This window comes from Diabrotica virgifera, chromosome 7 (assembly GCF_917563875.1).
Source record: "Diabrotica virgifera virgifera chromosome 7, PGI_DIABVI_V3a".
Lineage (NCBI taxonomy): Eukaryota > Metazoa > Arthropoda > Insecta > Coleoptera > Chrysomelidae > Diabrotica > Diabrotica virgifera.
In genome coordinates, this window is record NC_065449.1 from 172,902,740 (window position 1) to 172,926,435 (window position 23,696).

The 23,696-nt window shown below is 32.6% G+C and overlaps 1 protein-coding gene across 1 annotated transcript in view; it reads right to left on the bottom strand.

The window, feature by feature from the left end:
* Positions 1-453: 453 nt before the first annotated feature.
* The window catches only part of LOC114330227 (lysosomal Pro-X carboxypeptidase), a 90,344-nt gene continuing 67,101 nt past the window's right edge, over positions 454-23,696 (bottom strand). The window contains exons 4-5 of the mRNA XM_028279551.2: positions 20,486-20,840; positions 454-965 (exon numbers count right to left, since the gene is read on the bottom strand). Coding sequence (XP_028135352.1) covers positions 552-965; positions 20,486-20,840 — 769 coding nt within the window. The 3' untranslated portion in view covers positions 454-551. The remainder of the gene's footprint in view (positions 966-20,485; positions 20,841-23,696) is intronic.

Consider the following 23,696-nt stretch of genomic DNA (forward strand, 5'->3'; position numbering starts at 1 on the left):
CGATGAAGACGCGCCCCACGCTTTTCTTTAATGAATGTGTTAGATTTTTTCATTTTTTTTAACGAACGTTTTTTTCGAATAATCCGTCTAGTTTGATTATTTTTTGTTTTTTATGTTCTTATGTTCTTTTTTATGTTTTAACTTTTAGTCACTAATAACTAAAGAAAAGTGTTTCTTAAAAATGTTTCTTTCATATTGTTTTATTTATTATTTAGATTAATATTTGACAATTAATGGCCATCTCCATGGTACGGTTGAGTTCGCAATCAGATGATAGTATAATGTCCACTGTGTGTGTGTGAGTTGAGTAAATATCTGTTACTAAGTAAAGTCGACTTCATTGTCTTTATAAAGAGAAGCTAATTGTATTCTAACGTCTGCGGTCCCTCCGGTGACTTAAAAAAATGTTTAGCAATTCTCTATTTAGAAAATTAGAAATAATAACTACGTTAATATGACAAAAAACTGTTTTATTTTATGTAGATAAGTGTATAACACAAATTAATTTAAGTGATATCAAAGTAAAAAGATAATAAATACTAATAATTCTATCATTTTTTAATAAGATTTACTTGAGGATCACTGTAATATTCCCGCAACCATTCTTTGATTTTACGAACGTGAAAGTTCCTAGCATACTTCACGTCCTCCGTATCTAAATCGTTTTTACCCCTTAGGTCGTAATGATGAGCTCCATCAGGAATGATTATCGACCTAACTCTGTCATTAATATTCCTTAAAACGCCACCACCAGACCAGGGATCAAGAAGACCGTTGCTGAAGACTATGTTGGATGCAGCTTCTATATCCTTGCCACCGTATTCAAGAAGTGGTACGTTTAGGTTTCTTGGACGTACTTTGAACTGTTTATAGCAAGTGTCGGAGAATTCTGCGAAATCCCAGTTGGCATTTTCAAACATATCTGAGGATTGGGAACACATTGGCATGATCATATCAGTGCAAGACTACAAAATAAAAAAAAAATAAAAAAATAAGTCAAAAGTACTTACTAAGTAAAAATAACTTACAAAAAACTTCTACTTTAATAGTAGAGAGGAAATCGTTAAATTTTTATTAATTTGATTTTTTTTCTATTAAATTATATTTTGTCGATAAAATAAATAAAATTTAAATTACACTAAAAAGAAAAATACGAAACGAAGGCAATATACACAAAACACGATATTTATTTACGGAGAATATAATTATAATGTATATCTCGTTTATTCAGAAATTACAGAAATTCATAACTACTATAATAATAACTCAAAATAACCACTATGATAGGAAACTACCACCAAACATTATGTTAGTCAAAAGCAAAACCACAACCAGGTAAAGAAGAAAAACACCGAAAAATATTAAAAAATAAGGGATCCAATAATAAACTTAGTTTTAAAAGTCATGCATCACATAAAACTATGCTTATTTTCCTAGTTGATCTTTTCATGAACAGATTAACAGATTAAACTAATTTTTTTTATTATTTTAGATTTTTCTTTCGTATTAATTTACACACTTGGGCAACGGTTTACTCAAATTTCTGTTTTGTACTTATACCGGGTGGAAGAAAAAACATGTTTTTCTTATGTTAATTTTGAGACATCCTCTAGGGAGGACAAGGTACAAGTGTGAGAATACATCGAAATATTATTATTGTAGTCTTATGCTCTCTGAATATTTTGTTTTTTGAATGTCCCTGATATCTTTAGAAACAAAGAAAGTAGATGGTTTTATTCTTTAACATGTGTTTTAACTGAAACAAAAGCTTGAGACATCCTGTAGGATAGAAATGGTACAAAGGTGACATCGAAATTATTTTGTATTTTGTGAACATTCTATTTTTTGTTTGTTTTTCATAATCTTTAATAACTAAAAAATAGACAGATTTACTGTTTAATATGTACTTTAACCGACGACATGCGCTAGGTGAGGAAACCATGTATTATCGTACACTAAGATGAAATTATTTCCTATACAGGGTGTTTGGTAAAGAATGGGACATAGCTTAACCTTAGATTCCTGAGGTTAAAATAGTTCGATTTAAGCTAACTCACCTTAGTACAAAAGTTGATAATAACCGAAATACACGGTGTCAAAATTAAACTTTTATTTTATTTATTTTTGAATATTTCCTGACAGGCATGGGACAACAACACGAAATTCGGTAAGTGGTGCTGGTATTGTACAATCTACTAAATTATCTTAAACACACGTTTCTTGCTACTACCAGAGGCATACGACGGGGGAACGTAAATGGCTGGCCCTTCCCAAATTCTACGCCACTGGCGGAATTTCTATTTTAGTGCAATTTTTTGATTATCCAATACTTTCTATGTAAATGACATACTATTCATTTGTAACGATAAAGCCATTAGTTTTTGAGATATTTGAAGCTAAAAACGAAGGAGCATAATACATTAACCTTTAACTACCCGCGCATCAAGTTATAGCATAAGTACACGCGTGGCGTACTTTGTACGCCACAAAAGAATCCACTTAAAACAGTGGTATTTGTTTATTTTTTTTTTGAAAAATACATTTAGTTATTTGTTATAAATCATGAAAAATACTAGTAATAAAATTACTAATGAAAAATTTTTTGAAATTTGATTTTTTACATGAGAAAAAGTATTGTTTATAAAGAAAAATATACTTTGTGCCATAATGTCTCAAAAACAATTGGAAGATGTACTTACATTACTATAGTCGTGGCATATTTTGTACACCACCGGAAACAACAAATAATAAATTGGTAATTACGATCTTCTCAGAACACCGATTATAAAGAACCTAAAATAAATTGTAAAGCACATTCTAGTAATAGGTTAGATAGATAAACAAGGTCGAAAATTAAATTTTTCAATATACTTGCAGTAGAATCCTTATATCTGGCGTACAAAATACGCCAGCGCGTGTAGTTAAAGGTTAATCAAAATCAGTGTGCCTTTTCATTTTTAACTTCAAATATCTCGAAAACTAATGATTTTATCGTTACGAATGAAGAGTACATTATTTACATATAAATAATTGGAGAATCTAAAAATTATGCTAAAATAGCAGTTTCATCAGTGGCGTAGAATTTGGGAAGGGTAAACCATTCACTTTCCTCTGTCGTGCGCATCTGGTGTTAACCACAAACGATTATTTAACACAATTTAGTAGGGTGTACAGTGCCTACACTTTCTGCCAAGTGTCATAAGGATATGTCAAATAGTTTTACAGTACCGGGCACACATAGTTCTTAAAGTTTTAAATAAAGAATAAATTATTTAAAAAAAGAATATTTTAAAATAATTTGACATATCCGTGTGATACTTGGCAGAAAATATAGGCACTGTAAAAGCTACTAAATTATGTTAAATAATCGTTTCTGGCTACTACCAGAGGCGTACGACAGAGGAACGTGAATGGTTGACCTTTCCCAAATTCTACGCCACTGATGGAACTGCTATTTTGGCATAATTTTTAGATTCTCCAATACCTTCTATGCAAATAATATACTCTTCATTCGTAAAGATAAGGTCATCAGTATTCGAGATATTTGAAGCTAAAAAAGAAAAGTCACACTTATTTTGATTAATGTATTATGCTCCTTCGTTTTAAGCTTAAAATATCTCGAAAACTAATGGCTTTATCGTTACGAATGAAGAGTATGTTTTTTTACATAGAAAATATTGAAGAATCAAAAAATTGCACTAAAATAGCAGTTCGGCCAGTGGTGTAGAATTTGGGAAGGGTCATCCATTTACGTTCCCCCGTCGTACGCCTCTGGTAGTAGCCAGAAACGTTTGATAAATATAATTTAGTAGATTGTACGATACCAGCACCACTTACAAAGTTTCGTGTTGTTGTCTCATGCCTGTCAAGAAATATTTAAAAATAAATAAAATAAAAGTTTAACTTGACACCCTGTATTTCGGTTATTATCAACTTTTGTACTAAGGTAAGTTAGCTTAAATCGACCTATTTTAACCTCAGGAATCTAAAATTAAGCTATGGCCCATCCTTTACCAAACACCCTGTATACAGGGTGTTTGGTAAGTCGATGGAAATTTTATGGGAAATGGGAATTTTAAAGGATAATAGGGGACGCCATTTGCAACATTTTTTGCTAATAATGTATCTCTCAAACTGTTAAGGTTTCCGAAATAAAGTTAAATTTGTGAAGATTCGGCAACCGTCTATTTCACGTTTAAAAATTATTTAGGCGTACTACCTCCCTGTTTTACGAATGGAATAAAAGTGTAAACCTAAAACACTGACTCTTCGCATACAATTTCCATCGGCTATCGTCATTCTCCGAACGCATAACAAACAAAAAACAATCTACCTGCTATGCTAACAAACAATCTACCTGCTACGAAGTGGTTTGTTTTGTTTTATAAACATGGTTATTGTATGCGTATTAAAGGTGCGTTTTACTGTTTTGACGTCCGAATTGCGTTTGGAGTTGCATTAACAACGAAGGGTTTTTGCAATCTGAGCAAGTAATACGTAAGGCATTTTGTATATCAGGGAAGTATCTCGCTTAGATAATTATTTTTAAAAATATAATAGACGAGCAGCCTTATTTTCGAATATTGACAAATTTAAATTTATTTCGGAACCCTTAACAGTTTGAGCGATACATTATTAGCAAAAAATATTGCAAATGGCGTCCCTTATTATCCCTTAAAATTTTTTCATCGATCTACCAAACACCCTGTATAGTGCGCAAGGAAAAAAGCATTCAAAGAAAGAAAATCTGTGAAATGTACCTCTCAGTATTTAGAGACAAATTGACACCAAATCACTACTTACTCCCAAGGAAATTTCACTTGTTCGCACTAATGGTCAAACCACTGGTTGTTCTTCTTCTTATTCTTTTCTTTCCCTATAGTTTTCGCTGCGGCGCTTTCTATGGCGTTCGTTATTTTTTGCCATTTCTGGTCTATGGTCAATTCTGGTGTTGATGTTTCTTCTTCTTTTAGTGTCTGCAATTTATTTTGGATCAGTGACTGGTATTGGCATTCCTTATCAGGTAGATTGAGCCTTGAAATGTCCCATCTGTTTCCTTGTTGGCGTTGCTTTGGATGTTTCGTGTTTAGTCTTGTTCTCATTTTTGTTCTGACCAAGAAGTTGCCCGAGTCACTTTCTGCTCCCCTCAGACTGTGTGCGCCGATGATATTGCTAAAGTGTTACTTTATGTATTTCTTTTCTCTCATTATATGACCCAAGTATCGAACCTTTCTCATTTTTAAGATGTTAATCAATTGTCTCTTTTTGTGCATGGTCTCCAATATACGTTCGTTGGATTTGAATGCTGTCAAGGGGATTCTGAGCATACGACGGTAACACCACAACTCTAACTCTAACTCTTAACTAATTTGTTAAAATTTTTCATTTTTGTTGCCTAGCTTTCACATCCATAGAATAAAATGGACCAAATGCGAATCCAGATGGACCACTTTAATACTCTTAAACGCGTGGTCAATGACAGACTTCTACTGCACAATACAGAACGCCAGCTAATAAAATATTTTCATAAATTTACTCATCAGTTTCAATCTTGCAGTCAATCCAGCTACCCAGATATCTAAAGTGTTCCACGCTTTCCAGGATTTTTTTATGTAATTTTAGTACCGAGTCGTCGATATTCATTTTTCCGAACATCATCCATTTTGTTTTTTTTTACGTTGATTGTTAAGCCCTTTCACTACATTCGTTGTTTACAGCGTTCAACAGGGTTTGACGGTCTTCTAGACTCTCTGCCATTACGGCGTTGTAATCTTCGTATTTGATATTAGTATTAATTTCACCACCGATTCTTCAAAAATTGGCTCGGTGTAGGCTTTGAGAAGACTATACACCTGGAAGTCACAAGCAGATCAAGAAGGGAGAGTTGTAAGAAACCAAATAGATTATGTATTGATTAGACAAAGATACAAGAACGCAATTATATCTTCAAAAACCTATCCAGGTGCCGACATAGGACCAGATCACAACCCAGTAGTGACCAAAATTAGGCTCAAAATGAAAATAATAAATCGCAGAACAACAGAAGTAAACTAAGAAACCCACTCATAAAACAACGCCTGACAGATGAAATTAATAACCGTTTAATGAATTTTAAAGAACAAATCCAGCAAAATAGTGAAACAGAGACAAAATGGTTATTAATAAAGACAGATATAGATAAATGTTAAAAAGAAATTCTTACACCAACCAGATACAAAAAGGAACAATGGATGACGGAGGAAATCTTATATTTAATGGAAGAAAGACGTCAGCATAAAAACAAAGATAATCAGATGTACAAAATGTGGATAAACAAATAAAATCCAAAATTAAGCAGGCTAAAGAGCAATCGTTAAAAAAACAATGCGCAGAAATAGAAGAACACCAGAAAAGACATGATAATTTTAACACACATAAAAAAATTAAAGAATTAACTCAGAACAACAGAAAAAGAAAACCGAGAATACTAAAAGATACAGATGGGAAACTTGTGTTGAGTACTAACGAAAAATTAAAGAGATGGACAGAATATATAAATGAATTGTTCAAAGACAATAGAACAGAGCAGATGGAAGTCGAAGTAGAAGATGATACGGTTTTGAAGATGTTAAAAGAAGAAATTAAATCGGCATTAAAAAACAGCAAAAAAGGTAAAGCTGTAGGTCCAGACCAAATTCCAGTAGAAAGCTTAAAATGCATTAATGATGAAACCTTAGACATTATCGGAGACTTGTTTAACACAGTGTACAAAACAGGAAACATACCAAAGCAATGGTTACTCTCAACCTTTTGTGCTATCCCTAAAAATACAAATGCTAAAGTTTGCAATGAATGCATAAAAATATCATTAATAAGTTACATTCTCAAATAATTATTCTTGAAAATAATACATGGTCGTATAAATAAAATACTAGAAGAAGGAATAGATGATAGTCAGTTTGGGTTCAGAAACGGACTAGGAACCAGAGAGGCGTTATTTGCTTTTAATGTGTTAGCTCAAAGATGCATGGACATGAATGTGGATGTGCATGTTTGTTACGTTGATTTTGAGAAAGCTTTTGACAAAGTAAGAGATGAAAAATTAGTCCAAATTCTAAAGACAAAAAACATAGACAAAAGGGACTTACGAAAAATAACAAACCTTTACTGGAATCAAAGAGCACAAATTGTAATAGATAACGAACCCAGTCCAGAAATTGAAATCAGGAGAGAAGTTCGGCAGGGATGTATAATGTCTCCATTACTCTTTAATGCATATAGTGAAGTCATTTTTGACGAAGCATTGCTATCTCAAAGTGAAGGAATAATAATTAACGGAAGATCTATTAATAACATAAGATGTGCAGATGACACCGTGATTATGGCAAGCTCTGCTGAACAACTCCAACTACTACTAAACAACACAAACAATTTCTGTGAAGAATATGTACTAAAAATGAATATAAAAAAGACCAAATACATGATAATAACTAAGAAAACAAACATACAAACAAGCATACATTTGGGAAATGTACCGATAGAAAGGGTTGATAAATACAAATACCTAGGAACCTGGATTTCAGAGGAAAATGATCAAACAACAGAAATAAGGAAGGACCAGGATAGAAATAGCAAGAAATGCGTTTGTAAAAATGAAAACATTTCTCTGCAACAAAGACCTTAGCTTAGAACTGAGAGTAAGAGCTTTGAGATGCTACGTGTTCTCGATACTAAAATATGGACTTGAAAGCTGGACATTAAAGCAAGAACACATAAATAAGCTACAGTTATTTGAAATGTGGTGTTACAGAAAGATGCTTAGAATAGCATGGAGACAGAGGAAAACGAACACGGAAGTACTGCGAGAAATGGGTAAAGAATGCGAAATAATAAACACAATAAAAATAAGAAAGTTACAATATCTGGGACACGTAATGAGGGGACCGCGATATGAAATGCTAAGACTGATAATACAGGGAAAGTTAAGAGGCGGAAGGAGTATAGGAAGAAGGAGAGTGTCATGGTTAAAGAATTTAAGGGACTGGTTTAGATGCAGTTCCAGAGAACTCTTTAGAGCAGCGGTGGATGGAGTAAAGATAGTGATGATGATATCCAACCTCCGATTAGGAGACGGCACTTGAAGAAGAAGAAGGCATTGAACAATGTCGGTAACATAACATATCCCTGTCTTCATCGTGTCAAGTTCACAGCTTCTTAAATTAATTTAAAATAAAAGTCAAAGGTAAACGACTACATATACATAGAGGAAGCTTTGATACGGTATAGAGACTATGTAAAGCCAAGGTGAATTTATCGTATATCCAGATATCTGGAACAGTGAGCAGCGATTGAATGTTTAAATCGGAATGTATAATTTGATTCAGTGCATACCACAGCGTTTAGTAAATTTTACGCGCTGGTGCTTGTGTAAATTCCATACACCAAAAACATTGTTACATGTTTTCGAGGCTGGCTGTTTTCAATGCTTAGGAAAGGCTCAAATTACTCGAATTCTATGGACCGTTTCACCTTTATTCTGTTTTCAAGAACTTTCTAGTATGCATGTCGATGAGTAAAAGAGTTTTATTAAAAACCGCAGTTAAACATAAAAGAGTATTAAATAATTTGAGATTCTGGAATTTGTTATTCCAGAATCTGGAGTTAAAAAGTTTTAGTACTTAACATAATATATGTATTAGTCCTGCCGCCAGGAGGGTACAACGGCCTCCTCTATATAACACGAATTTTTTGGGTAACAGTGGATCTGGATGTCGATAAGATTGTTAATAAACAAAGAACTTGAGGAATTACATAACAGCGATTTTTCGCAAAACAAAACATTGTTTTGTATTTTCTGGGTGAGTCTAACCCAAAAATATTCTTAAAAGTTTTTTCGTAGGATGCATAATTTTCGAGATAAATGCGGTTGAACTTTCAAAAACTCGGAAAATTGCAATTTTTGAACCCGAATAACTTTTGATTAAATAATTAAATAGCAATAATTCTGCTTACCGCATTTGAAAGTTCAAGTCAAATTTATCGGTTTTGATTATTTGTATTGCTAAAAATTAATTTTTTTATTGGTAACCAAAGCTATAAACACATAGTGCTTGAGTGATGTTTTTAATGCATTTCTCATTTAAAATCTCGAACAAGTAGACGCACCTATAAACAGGCAATTCCTACGTAGCATGCATTAAAACGCATGCATTGAGCACGGGAAACACTATTTGTTTATAGCTTTGTTTGACGATAAACAAACTAATTTTGACTTGAACTTTCAAATGCGGTAAGCAGAAGTGCTATTTTATTCCCGCACTTCAATCTCCAGTTCTGTCTATCCTGCCAATCCTTTTCTTATATTGCTCTTCTTCGAATGGCATCCATTATTCCTTGTTTCCAAGATTTACGGGGTCTGCCTCGTCTTCGTCTATTTGTAGGAGTATAGTCTAAAATATTTCTTGGCCTTCGTTCATTGTTTATGCGTTTTACGTGTCCATACCAAATCAGTTGCCGAAATTCAATTCTGTTGTCAATGCTAATCTTAACCTTTGCTCGTTCTCTAACTACTTCGTTTGTAATGTGGTCTAATCGAGAGATTCTGCACGATTTTCGTAGAAAGTCCATTACTACAGCTTTCAGTTTGTCTCTGTGTCTTTGTGTTATCTGCCAACATTCTGCGCCACATGTTGTGATTGCTTCTACTATGCTGTTTTAGTGATTTATTTTTGTTGTCATCCTGATGTTTTTTGACCATAATATAGAATTTCATTTTTGGATAGCTGTTCGTCCTTGAATTATTTTTTTGTGGATATCCTTTTCTGTGCTATCATCTTCGACAATAACAGTTCCTAAATATTTATACTCTTTACAGCTGTTTATAATACCGTCTTCAACTGGAATATTTTCTGGTTTTCCTCCAACTACAGGATGTTCCGTTTTATTTGTGTTTATTTTTAACACCCATTTAGTGTATCCTTCGATAAGCTTTCTAGTCATGAATATTATGTCTTCTGCATCATTTGCTACTACTACTTGGTCATCTGCAAATAGCAAAGTATAAAGGTAGTCGTCTTCAAAATTTAGGGTTTAAAAATTGCAATTTTTCGATTTTTTGGAAGTTCAACCCCGTTTATCGTGAAAGCTATGCATCTTATGAAAAAACAGAACATTTTTTACTTAAAATGGCCCAAAAAATACAAAAAAATGTTTTGTTTTGCGAAAAATCGCTGTTATGTAATTTCTTAAGTTCTTTTTTTATAACATAACAATCTTATCGACATCCGGATCAACTTTTACCCAAAAAATTCGTGTTATAAGGGTAAAAATACATAACAAAAAACTTGGGTAAGTCCATCTGAATAAAGGAGGCCGTTTTGCCCCCCTGGCGACAGGATAGATATAAAAAATATTGAAAGATATACCGCAGCAAACGAAAACTCGAAAAATTACTTATTACTATTTTTTTAACTAGAATATCTTTGTGAAGTTAACAGAAAAGGCGTACCATCTGAAGGGTATTGAAATTGTTACTCTGTAATGATTTTTTATTAACATTTTATCAAAAAGAGCGACTTTGTTGATTAATTTCAATCGTTTTAACGTTTAGTAAATTTTACGGCTGGTGCTTGTGTAAATTCCATACACCAAAAACATTTCATGTTTTCGAGGCAGATTGTTTTCAATGCTTGTGAAAGGCTTAATTTACTCGAATTTTATTAAATTATTATTGTGGTACGATTAGTTAAACACAATGTTTTTAAAACTTTTTTGCCTCCTAGTACTTTTTCGAAAAGCCAGTTTTTATCGAGATTTTTTGAATATTTGTCAAATCAACCAGATATTATTTGTATATTGTTAAGTACGATTAAAAAGACCTAGTAGTAATAATATGAAAATTTATTTATAACGTACATTTTAAGGTTTATTTCGAACCATATTAAAATCAAAGCCACCACCTCAATAAAAGGTGCCTTATCGAAAAAATACTAAGAAGCAAAAAGTTTTAAAAACACTGCGTTAAACTAATGGTACAGCAATAATAGTTTAATTGGAAGGTACACAAACATTTTGATCGTTTAAAGGAACAAAATCCCCACAAAAATTGTATGTAAACGTATTAAAAAAGAAGCCACAACTGGATAAAAACTGGCTTATCAAAAAATACTAAGAGTGTTTAAATAATGGTACCACAATAATAATTTAATTTAATTTAATAAAAACCCCATAAAATTTTAATGAGGTGTACAAATTTTACTATTATTTTTCTAAAGATGTTCCTGCCATAAGACTGCCACTCATGTTCATTTTCATTAAAAAATCTCTAAGAGTTTTTGATATATGGAAAAAAATCGATTTTGATTTTGTAACTTTAAAGGGCTGTAACTTTTTTTATGTGCACATTTATACTAAGGTCGGTCAGGTTCAATGAAACTATTTTTGGTCCCAGAATATGTGATTTAATTTATGACCTGCATTTTTGTTACACCCTGTATTATATCTCATAGGTAAAGCACGGATTATAGGAAAAATGCCTTTTTTTGCCTATTTTGCCTATTATAATTGTTTTTTGCACTTTTTGGCTTTTTTCGTAAATTCCGCCTATTTGTGCCTTTTTTAAAATTTCATGGTACTACCCATGATATTATTCTATTACTAAACCATTCTATAATAAAATTTTGGGTCAATAATAAAATATCAATGGTTTGTTTATATAACAGATTTCTAGGAAAATGTACCTGATCGAGACTTGAGGGTTAACTATTTGGAAATCCCTAAGCTTTATTAGTTTATTATCAGTTGTACAGTCGGTTACTGTATCAGAGTTTAGTCACAAATTGTTATATCCTAGTTTAGTTTTGTTGCGTATACCGAAAAGCCAAGAACACGTTTTAAAACGTTTTAAACATTTGTGTGAAAAGATGCCATCTAAATTAAGGCTATGGATCGCACCTTATTCGGAACTTTCTCTATAAGGAGATGGAGCATTTTGTAAATCATGCGGCAAATCGGTAAGTTTTATTTTTTCTCTTTTTTTCTGGTCCCACAACATAATTAAATTCTAAAGCGGTTTTAGAATTCTAATTATTTTGTTTTTTAAATTTTCAGATTTCAAGTAGAAAAAAGTACTTTATTGACCAGTATTGTGGAATCCCACTTCATAAACGTAATTTGGAAAAATTAAATTCCTCTAAGTTAGCCCAAATATCTCTGCGGGATAGTTTAAGCAGTTAAAAAAAAAGGAGGAAGACGCATTTAAATTTGATTTATGCCAGATGATGATTGCATCCAACATTCCTCTATATAAAGTTAATAACCCTAGTTTTAAATGCTTTTTCGAAAAATATCTTAATAAATCCTTACCGGACGAGAGTACATTGAGAAAACCTACTGTGGAAAAATGTTATGTGGAATGTATTTCAAAAATTAAGCGGGAGTTAGACGGCAATTTTTTGTATATTATCGTGGATGAAACGACAGATGTATGCGGCAGGTGTATAGCTAATTTAATGATTGGAATTTTGAACGAAAACTTTGCGAGGAAACCTTATTTAGTTGCCGTTAAAGAATTGGAAAAAACAAACAATTTAACAATAAGTCGATTTATACAAAATAGTTTAACAAACCTCTTTTTACCCAACCCTATACTAGTGAATAAAATAGTTTTAATGCTTTCAGATGCTGCGGCATATATGTTAAAAGCTGCTGTTAATTTAAAGATTATTTATCCTAATTTAATTCATTGCACTTGTGTAGCCCACGGGGCAAATATAATTGCTGCAGAAATAAGAAATCTGTTTCCGTTGGTAAATAATTTTATAAATTTTACGAAAAAAGTTTTTGTAAAGGCTCCGCTGAGGGTGCAAATATATAAAGAAAGACTTCCCGGTGTCCCTTTGCCACCTAAACCAGTAATTACAAGGTGGGGAACCTGGCTCGAAGCAGTTTTTTTTTACTTTGAACATTGCAATGAAATAGAATTAGTTATGTCAGAATTTTTAATGATGATATTTCCGAAGCCATTCGAGAAGCAAAAAAATATTAAAAAGTCCCAAATTGAAACAGGAACTCGCTTATATCAATGACAATTTTAAATTAATAGTTACCACAATTACCTTATTAGAAAAACAAGAGATAAATGTATGTGAGTCAGTAAAATTAATAGATAATTTAAAGACGAAAATTAAATCGGCACCTGGAAATAACGGTCAAATAATTTAAAAAAAAATGAAATATGTTTTCGACAAGAATGAAGGTTTTTCGTTTTTATCTAATGTTGCTAAAATTTTGAATGGGACATTTTCCGAGGAATCACAAATTATGCCAGATTTATTATCCGCTTTGAAATATGCTCCAATTAGGCCAGGGTAATAAGACAAAAATATAGCCTGTTCGTGACACTCGAGCAGCCAGGGTACTGAAGCGTTTTTTCGACAGGTAATACCTATAAGAGCAAATTGTAACTATTTCCGGCGTAGGATCTGGCGGCAATTTTTATTTATAAACCATTATGTGTCAAAAATGGCATTTTTCCCTTTTTTTTTTTCAAATCAATGGAAAACATTGAAACTTATGGTTTTCTTAGTACAAATATCTTTGAGATTATGGAAAAAGCTTTAAAATGACGTATTACAAAGTTTGATATACTCATTTACTGTTAATATAATTGCGAAAAAAGGTCGGAATTGCAAAAAAAATTATTTTCGCAATAACTGTTGTAAAAATTAGTGTACAGGTTTGAAATTTTTTTAAAATGAGGGTTCTTTGGTGCTTAATATGTGATAAAAATTTCAAAGCGATTCATTCCATTGTTTAAATTTTATTCGAATTGGTTATCTCAGAGAGAATTTTTTTTGCAATAACATAAGTCAGAAAAAAATGAGGTTAGAACCATTCCATAGGCGTCAAATGGAAGAGCATGAGCTATATTTTCAACTTGGTATAAAAAAAGAAAATAAAAAATGCATTTATTAGTAATAAATAATTATGCAAAAGTATCGTAAATCTTTCCTTATAAACTTTTTGGATAACTTTTTCCAAAAAAATTAACTTTTTTACCCTGTTTTAAGTGCACAACTACCAAGTAATGTTATTTATATCATAATTGATAAAAAATTGTAATAAATATATATAATTTCTTATATAACAAAATAAAAAGTTAATAAGGAAAGATTTATGATACTTTTGCATAATTATTTATTACTAATAAATACATTTTTTATTCGCTTATTTTAAACCAATTTGAAAATATAGCTCATGCTCTTTCATTTGACACCTGTGGAATGGTTCTAACGTCATTTTTTTCTGACTTATGTTATTGCGAAAAAAATGATCTCTGTGATAAACAATTTGAATAAAATTTAAACAATTGAATGAATCGTTTTGAAATTTTTATCACATATTAAGCACTAAAGATCCCTTATACGACAAGAATTTCAAATCTGTACACTAATTTTTACAAGATATATTGCGAAATTAATTTTTTTTGCAATTCCGACATTTTTCCCAATTATATTTACAATAAATGAGTATATCAAACTTTGTAATACGTCATTTTAAAGCTTTTTCCATAATCTTAAAGATATTTGAACTAAGAAAACCATAAGTTTCACTGTTTTCCATTGATTTGAAAAAAGAGGGAAAATGCCATTTTTTGACATTTAATTGTTTATAAATAAAAATGGCCGCCAGATCCTACGCAGGAAATAGTTACAATTTGCTCTTATAAGTATTCATCATCATCATTGGCTCGATAGCCCTTTCTGGGTCTTGGCCTGTTCCAGGATTCTTCTCCACTCTGATCTGTTTCGTGCTTTTTTTCTCCAGTTTTTTATTTTTAAGGTTTTTATATCATTTTCTATTTGTTCTAAATATCTCAGCTTCGGTCTTCCTCTTGTTCTTTTTCCTACTGGCATCTGTTTGAATATTTTGTTTGGTATTTCGCCTTCTTCCATTCTTTCTACATGTCCCATCCAACGCAGCCGTCCTATTTTAATGAATGTTATGATATCTGGATCCTGGTATATTCCGTATAGTTCAAAGTTGTACCTTCTTCGCCAAATTCGATTTTCTTTTGTGCCCTTATATATGTGTCGCAAGATTTTTCTTTCAAAGGTGGCTAACAATGTTTCCTCTCTTTTAGTGAGTGTCCAGGTTTCTGAGCCATATGTGAGTACCGGTCTTATTAGGGTTTTGTATATTTGGCATTTTGTTTTCCTTGCGACGTTGTCTGATCTTAGTTGCCGAATTAAGCCATGATAACTTTTATTGGCAATAAATATTCGCCTCTTCACTTCCTCTGCTACGTTATTATCAGATGTGACTAGGGATCCCAAGTATGTAAAGTTTTTTACCCCCTCAATGTTGTATTCTCCTATTGTTATATCTTGTGTCTGCCTTATTTCTGTGTTTTTACTTACCTGCATATACTTTGTTTTGTTCTGGTTGATTTTCAGGCCACTATTTTGTGCAGCTCGTTCTATTTGATTGAATGCCTCTATCATTTCTCTTCTTGATCTTGCGATTATGTCAACATCATCTGCAAATGCTAGTATTTGCACGCTTTTATTAATTATTGTTCCTCGAGTATTGACTGTTGTGTCCCTCATTATTTTCTCGAGTAGAATGTTGAACAAGATGCATGATAGAGCGTCTCCCTGGCGTAGTCCCTTTTTCACATCTATTGTTTCCGTTAGTTCGTTTTGTATCCGGATTTTACTTTCTACTTTTAGAGATTCTTTTATCAGTTCTATTAGTTGTGTTGGTATATTAAATTCTTTCATTGCTTTTATTAAGAATTCTCGGTTTATATTGTCATATGCGCTTTCGAAGTCTATGAAGAGATGATGTGTGTCGATATTATGTTCACTTGTTTTTTCAAGGATCTGTCACAGAACAAATATCTGGTCTATTGTTGACTTCTGTCTACAGAAGCCACTTTGGTACCTGCCAACTATTTTTTCAGCGTGTCTTATAAGTATTACCTGTCGAAAAAACGCTTCAGTACCCTGGCTGCTCGACTGTCATGGGAAAAACCTTATTACCCTGGACTAAATTACATCCGTCGATGTCGAACGTTCATTTTCAATGTAAAAATTAATTTTAAGTGATCGAAGACATAGTTTTAAAACCGAACATATTGAAAAACATTCAGTTGTTTCTATTAATGATAAAATTTTAAGTGGTTATGAATAATAAGTTATATTCCTTTATTGCCTATATTTTGCCTGAATGTTAATATTCCTGCCTTTTTTAATAAAAATCTTTGCCTATATAGGCGCCTTTTTCTTCAATTTTTGTTGCCTATAAATCCGAGCTTTACTCATAGGTACGTATATAAAAATTCGAGTATAAAAGTTAAATGGCAGCAAAAGCCTTTTATTTTAAGTTGACCAGTATGCTGATAATATCGGCTGTAAACGTACCGGCAAAAAATTGACTCAAAAAGATGTTTTTGATGCATTTTTAGAAGCATCAGAGCTTCGATTTATAGCTGTTGGTAACTGCTGAACACCAAATACATTGACTAGGGATCGCGACAGACTAGAATAAACGTTAGACAACTCTTGCCTGCAAAGGTAAAATAGTATATGTGAAAAAAGTGAGTTTTGAGATAAATGACTTTTTGTTCTTTTACTGTGCCGTTTTGTCATTTATAATGTTAGACAAGTGAAATTTGGAGTATAAAAAAAGTATGTTATTATAATAATTATTACAACAGCAAATAGGTATAGTTTTTTCAAATGTGCTTGTAAAATGACACTGTTTTACCATTTTCCAGTATATCCAAAGAGTATATAAAAGACTCTATACGTTTATACCTTCGGTGGAGATAAAAATTCCCATTGGTCATACTATGGTAAAAGAGAATATGAAATGTTATACTATTTTATCATTGGAATTGGGACACCGCTTTTATGAAATATGTTACAGTATAACAGCATATACCACATATATCCTGTTTTACCAGTAGAGTTTTAAAAAATAGATATACCATAATACTAGGGATAAGCAGTGTATGACGATGTATAATATTCTGCCTTTGTAGAGTTTGTCGAATATACTGTTTTACCATAGCAGAGAGGCAAGTACATGTACTCATAGACTGTTTTACCAGTGTCACATTTTGAAAACTAAATGAGATAGAAATAAACTAAAAATTGCATAAGAAAGAGCGGAAAAAATATCTCAGTTTCGGCGGCAAATTCAAAAAACGATTTTTTTCACATACACTGTTTTACCTTTGCAGGCAAGAACTATAATAAAATTTTCTAACGTTTATTCTATATTATATTATATATTATATAAATCACTTGACGCAAATGATAAAAAAGAGAAAACTTAAATATCTGGAGCATATAATAATTAGAGGTAGCAGATACTGGATACTGCAGTTAATAATCAACGGAACGATTGAGGGAATTAGAGAAACTGGTAAGAAGGAATATTGACGAGTGCGAAACCATCATACATTCGTCAATGGACTGGCTTATCAGTAGATGAATTGTTACCTGCCGCGAAAAATCAAGAACATTATGTGCAAATTGTCATGGAAGATACTTACGCCTAAAATTTGGGCGATAAATAACTTAAAGACGAAGAAGAATGGGGCCCGGATAGCTCAGGTGGTAGTATGTCTGACTTCCATGCAGATAGGCCGGGGTTCGAAACCCGGCGCCGACGAGAACATCTAGACATTTTTAAATGTCTACAGGCCCCAGGTCGATTTAGCCTAAATAAAATGAGTACTTGAAATAAAACCAAGGGTAATAATAGGCAGTTGAAGCGTAGCACTGGTCCTGTTACCTTCCTTGTAAACCTTAGGCTCTAGATATAGCAGACTACTCCGCTATAGTCACAAAACTGCGTTAGCGGTATAAAACGGGTGACTATTATTATTAGAAGAAGAAGAATATGATTAATAAAAATCTAAAGGTTCAAGAGAAGAGTCCACCTACTGACCTATCGAGAAAAATAAGAACATGAGTTAGATATCTTCGATATAACTTAATTAATAAAGACAGAAATAGATAAATGTCAAAAAGAAATTCTTACACCAACCAGATACAAAAAGAAACAATGGACGACGGAGGAAATTTTAGATTTAATGGAAGAAAGACGTCAGCATAAAAACAAAGATAATCAGATGTACAAAAATATGGATAAACAAATAAAATTCAACATTAAGCAGGCTAAACAACAATGGTTAAAAGAACAATGCGCAGAAATAGAAGAACACCAGAAAAGACATGATAATTTTAACACACATAAAAAAATTAAGGAATTAACTCAGAACAACAGAAAAAGAAAACCGGGAATGCTAAAAGATACAGATGGGAAACTTGTGTTTAGTACTAACGAAAAATTAAAGAGATGGACAGAATACATAAATGAATTTTTCAAAGACAATAGAGCAGAGCAGATGGAAGTCGAAGTAGAAGATGATACGGTTTTGAAGATATTACAAGAAAAAATAAAATTGGCATTAAAAACAGCAAAAATGGTAAAGCAGTAGGTCTAGAAAAATCCCAGTTGAAAGCTTAAAATGTATAAATTATGAAACTTTAGACATTATCGTAGACTTGTTTAAAGTGTACAAAACAGGAAACATACCAAAACAATGGTTACTCTCAACCTTTTGTGCTATCCCTAAAAATACAAACGCTAAAGATTGCAGTGAATACAGAACAATATCAATAATAAGTCAAATTCTCAAATTATTCTTGCAAATAATACATGATCGTATAAATAAAAAACTGGAAGAAGGAATAGATGCTAGTCAGTTTGGGTTCAGAAACGGACTAGGAACCAGAGAGGCGTTATTTGCTTTTAATGTGTTAGCTCAAAGATGCATCGACATGAATGTGGATGTGCATGTTTGTTACGTTGATTTTGATAAAGCTTTTGACGAAGTAAGACATGAAAAAGTAGTCCAAATTTTAAAGATAAAAAACATAGAAAAAAGGGACTTACGAATAATAACAAACCTTTACTGGGATCAAAGAGCACAAATTGTAATAGATAACGAACCCAGTCCAGAAATTGAAATCAGGATAGGAGCTCGGCGGGGATGTATTATGTCTCCATTACTCTTTAATGCATATAGTGAAGCCATTTTTGAAGAAGCATTGCTGCCTCAAAGTGAAGGAATAATAATTACCGGAAGATCTACACAAGAGATGCAGATGACACCGTGATTATGGCAAGCTCTGCTGAACAACTCCAACTCCTACTAAACAAAACAAACAATTTCTGTGAAGAATAGGGACTAAAAATGAATATAAAAAAGACCAAATACATGATAATAACTAAGAAAACAAACATACAAACAAGCATACATTTGGGAAATATACCGATAGAAAGGGTTGATAAATACAAATACCTAGGATCCTGGATTTCAGAGAAGAATGATCAAACAACAGAAATAAGGAAGGACCAGGATAGAAATAGCAAGAAATGCGTTTGTAAAAATGAAAACAGTTCTCTGCAACAAAGACCTTAGCTTAGAACTGAGAATAAGAGCTTTGAGATGCTACGTGTTCTCGATACTAAAATATGGACTTGAAAGCTGGACATTAAAGCAAGAACACATAAATAAGCTAAAGTCATTTGAAATGTGGTGTTACAGAAAGATGCTTAAAATAGCATGGAGACAGAGGAAAACGAACACCGAAGTACTGCGAGAAATGGGTAAAGAATGCGAAATAATAAACACAATAAAAATAAGAAAGTTACAATATCTGGGACACGTAATGAGGGGACCGCGTTATGAAATGCTAAGATTGATAATGCAGGGAAAGGTAAGAGGCGGAAGGAGTATGGGAAGAAGGAGAGTGCCATGGTTAAAGAATTTAAGGGACTAGTTTAGATGCAGTTAACTATTTAGAGCAGCGGTAGATAGAGTAAAGATAGTGATGATGATATCCAACCTCCGATTAGGAGACGGCACTTGAAGAAGAAGAAGATATAACTTAACAATTTTCTAAAAGCTACAAAAACGTCGTTCCCGAATTTTGGTGTTCTTCCCACTGGTCGTCTGCCCATTGGGAAATCGTCTCTCGATGACCTTATGATGACCCTATTTATTGTTATTGGTCTTACTTTATCGCTCCATTCTCCTCTTTTGTCAGTTATTCAGTTATTAATATTCTCCACCTTGCATCTTCATCGGATATCAGTATGTCTAGCTTCGTGCCTTAGTGTTTTATCATATAATAATTTTCCTCCATGCTGCTTCTAGAACTATTTTCATCTTCTGTGTGCCAGGTCGTGTTTCTGCCGTGTATGTCATTATATAATTTGTCTGATAACTGTCTTGTAAATCTTGCCTCTAATTTTTTTCCATTTTTTTATTATTCCCCATTTTTTCATTCAGCAACCGACCACTCTGTTTGCTCTCATTACCAATATTCAACAATAGAATTAAAAATAGTTTATAGAAATATATTCAACATGGTGAAAATATTTTAAGAAAAAAATATAACAAAAACTACGACATAAGTATTACCTGGAAATTCCAACCGTTATCACTAAGGCTAGGTGACGTCACATTTATATTATTGCATTTAGCTGTTTTGGTATAATTGGTATAGACTCCCAATCCATCAACAACTGCAACCAGTAGATCATAATCTCCATTCAATTTGTGACTATTAAGTCTATTGCAAAATTCTCTAACAGGATAAGCAGGCAAGTCTGCTAAAAAGTTGGTAGGGTACGGATAATTAACCATTGCCATGTTAACAATAAGTTCTGCTGCCCAATCGATCAATTGATTAATATCGTCATCAGTTTTAATTGGGGAGCACAGATTCCACGTAGAAGTTAAGTTTGCTTTACCCTCGGCAGTTTTAGTAAAAGACCTAAAACAAAAAGTTATAAACTAAAAAACTGTAGTACAAAGCATTTCAATTTAATATATATGTTACCGTAAAAACCCGATTTCAGGTAAAACCCGAATTTACTAGGAAAAACTAGTTTTAACTTTGAGCTTTAGACAATTATAGTTGTAACTAGTGAAAACTAGAGCTATCAAATATTTTCAGTTAATTCTAGTTGAGACTAAACATATTTCAGTCAAAACTAGTTTTTACTAAACTTTTTAGTAATTTCTAGATTCAACTGAAACTCGGTAAAAAATTTGCTGCTCTGGTTGTTTGTAAATAATTTCTCTAAAACGTAAAATACTGGACAAGATAGTTAACGTAAAAAACGCAAGTCCTTTGACCACTTGTTTTTATTGTCTTGAATCCAGACTGCTAACATTTTCTCGATGTTTTTGTTAGCTCGCTCTACTGAACCTTGACTCTGGTTGTGCCTTGGTTTTTCATGAACTAATTTCGCCTTAGGCCAGTATTACATTACCGCATTTATAACTGCATTACTGAACTCTCGGCAATTATCGTAAAGTAAAATGCATGAATGTAAAAAGTTGAGAATATATCCGATAATTATTGCTAAGCAACTTCGTCCGCCCTCTTACTTTGTAATATTCTCAACAAATCAAATTTTGTTAAATGATCTTGATAAACCATGATAAACTTGTAGCCGTGATCCTCTTGTGATTGTATATCGATCAAATCTACCTAACAGCGACTATTCATTTCTGAATGCAATATAGGTTTCGGCACAAGACCCCTCTTTGCTTTACTATCCTTCCGTTGGCAGGTCTCACAAATTGATGTAAAATTATTAAACATACCAATTGTTATATCTGCGTATTTTCTGGCGGTTTCAGTCTTCAACCTATCCCAACATCCATGACCAATAGCAAAGTGGGCTGCTTCAAGTATGTCAAAAATATCTTCAGCAGGTACATAATGTTTGATGGGTTCAATTCTAGAAGCCAACTTTTTTATTTCGCCAACTTCAACAATTCTAAATCGTTTAAGTGTTTTCTGGGCAGACAGTTCCACATCTTGTACTTCGGGCATTAATTTATTATACTTGCTTTTTTCCAAAGATCTTTTCCAAAAAACGTTCTTTCCAAGTTCTTATATCTCTGCTCTTAACCTGATCTTCGACATTATCACTCGTGGTGAATAATACACAGTAGTGTACGTAATAACGTTAGTATAACCAATAAAAACGATGCTGATAAATCGACAGTTGCACACACTAGTTTGTTACCGTTTATAACTTCTCGCAACGATTTTAACTGGTATTCGCTAGTAATTTCAGTAAAAACTAGTTTAAACTACTCTAAATGAAATTTGTTCGGTATTTCTAGTTTTAGCTGAATTTAGCAGTCAAATCTAATTTTGACTAGTTAAAACTAGAATTGTCTAAAGCGCTTAGTTAAAACTAGGTTTTGTAACAAGTAAGACGAAGAAGAATTTCTGTTGGAGTGAATGCACAGAGAGTGATAAACTTCAACAGTGATAAACAACTTTTTTGCAGGAAAAAGAAGATCTACTTAATGTAGCCAATGGAACAAAAATGGGTGGCTTGACCACTTGACACTCAAGGAAGGATTCGGCCAATTTGCACGCCTATTTTTGCCAGACAGTAAATTAAAGGAAATGAAAATAATGGCTAGAAAAGGAGCTATTAAGACATTGTTCAGAAAATAGATAGAGTAAATATAACACTATAATAAAAACAGAATAAATTTTTGGGCGCCAGAAGAAGGCTAACTAGGTTAACACCTTGACGGACACCTAAGTTTTTCAAAAATGGTCAATTTGTACAGTGCCCTTTTTGTCGATATTATTATTCAAAAGGATGAAATATAACTAGGGCGACCTGAAATTTTACTCCAAGTATTAAAATTTTACAGAAAATATTGTTTAAGTTTTAACGCTTATCAGCGTTCTGCCACAATATAAGACTAGTATTAAGTCTATCTTGGCGGAACGCTGATATGCGTTCGACGTCATACAGCGTTGTGCCTATTGTCGTTTTCAACCTAATACATGCAGTGACTCGACGTCTATCAGCGAAATATTTTTCATTAAGAAAACGTATTTAAATAAAGCAATATTTATTTAAAGAAACCAAAAAGACATAATGATTCTTAAAACGTATTCAGAAGTCAAAAATATTAATTTATATCAACATAGTTTACGCATAAAGCTAACTTATACAAAGATATCTAAAAAATTATTCTTGATTTTTTGTTATTTCGTGCCACTCTTCAAAACAGTCTGGACATAACGGAGGCTTCTGGGGACATCCTTTACATCTATATCCTGATTCTTTCCGTTGACCTTTTTTGGCACACAGTCTACACTTCAAAAACACTTTTTTCTTATTCGATTTTGCACTTGGAATGCCTGGATTTCTTTCAGGCCAATGATTTGCTAAGTTTGTTTCATTTGTGAAACATTCAGGCTCGTAGTTTGAATTTTCCGGTAACCTGTTATCATGTTTTTCTCGACGAACTAAATTCTTTGCTTCTAAACCTGGTGGTAACTTCAAATAGGATTTAATGAGACTGTCACGGAACTCTAAATATCTGTACGTCTTGGAATTATTTTTACAATATTTTCGGTATAAGTAGAAAGAGTTCCATACAGTTACATCTAATAAATGGAAAATTACCTTCTTATACCAACGTATCGTTTTCCTTGGCGTTGAATAAGTTGAGGTCATCTGATCACACCTGTCGATGCCTGACATATGACGATTATAAACATCAACTTCTTCAGGTTTTATTTTCTCATGGCCATATCTGTTTTTCACTTGTATCAATCGTGGGTGATTTCTTGTGGTGATAA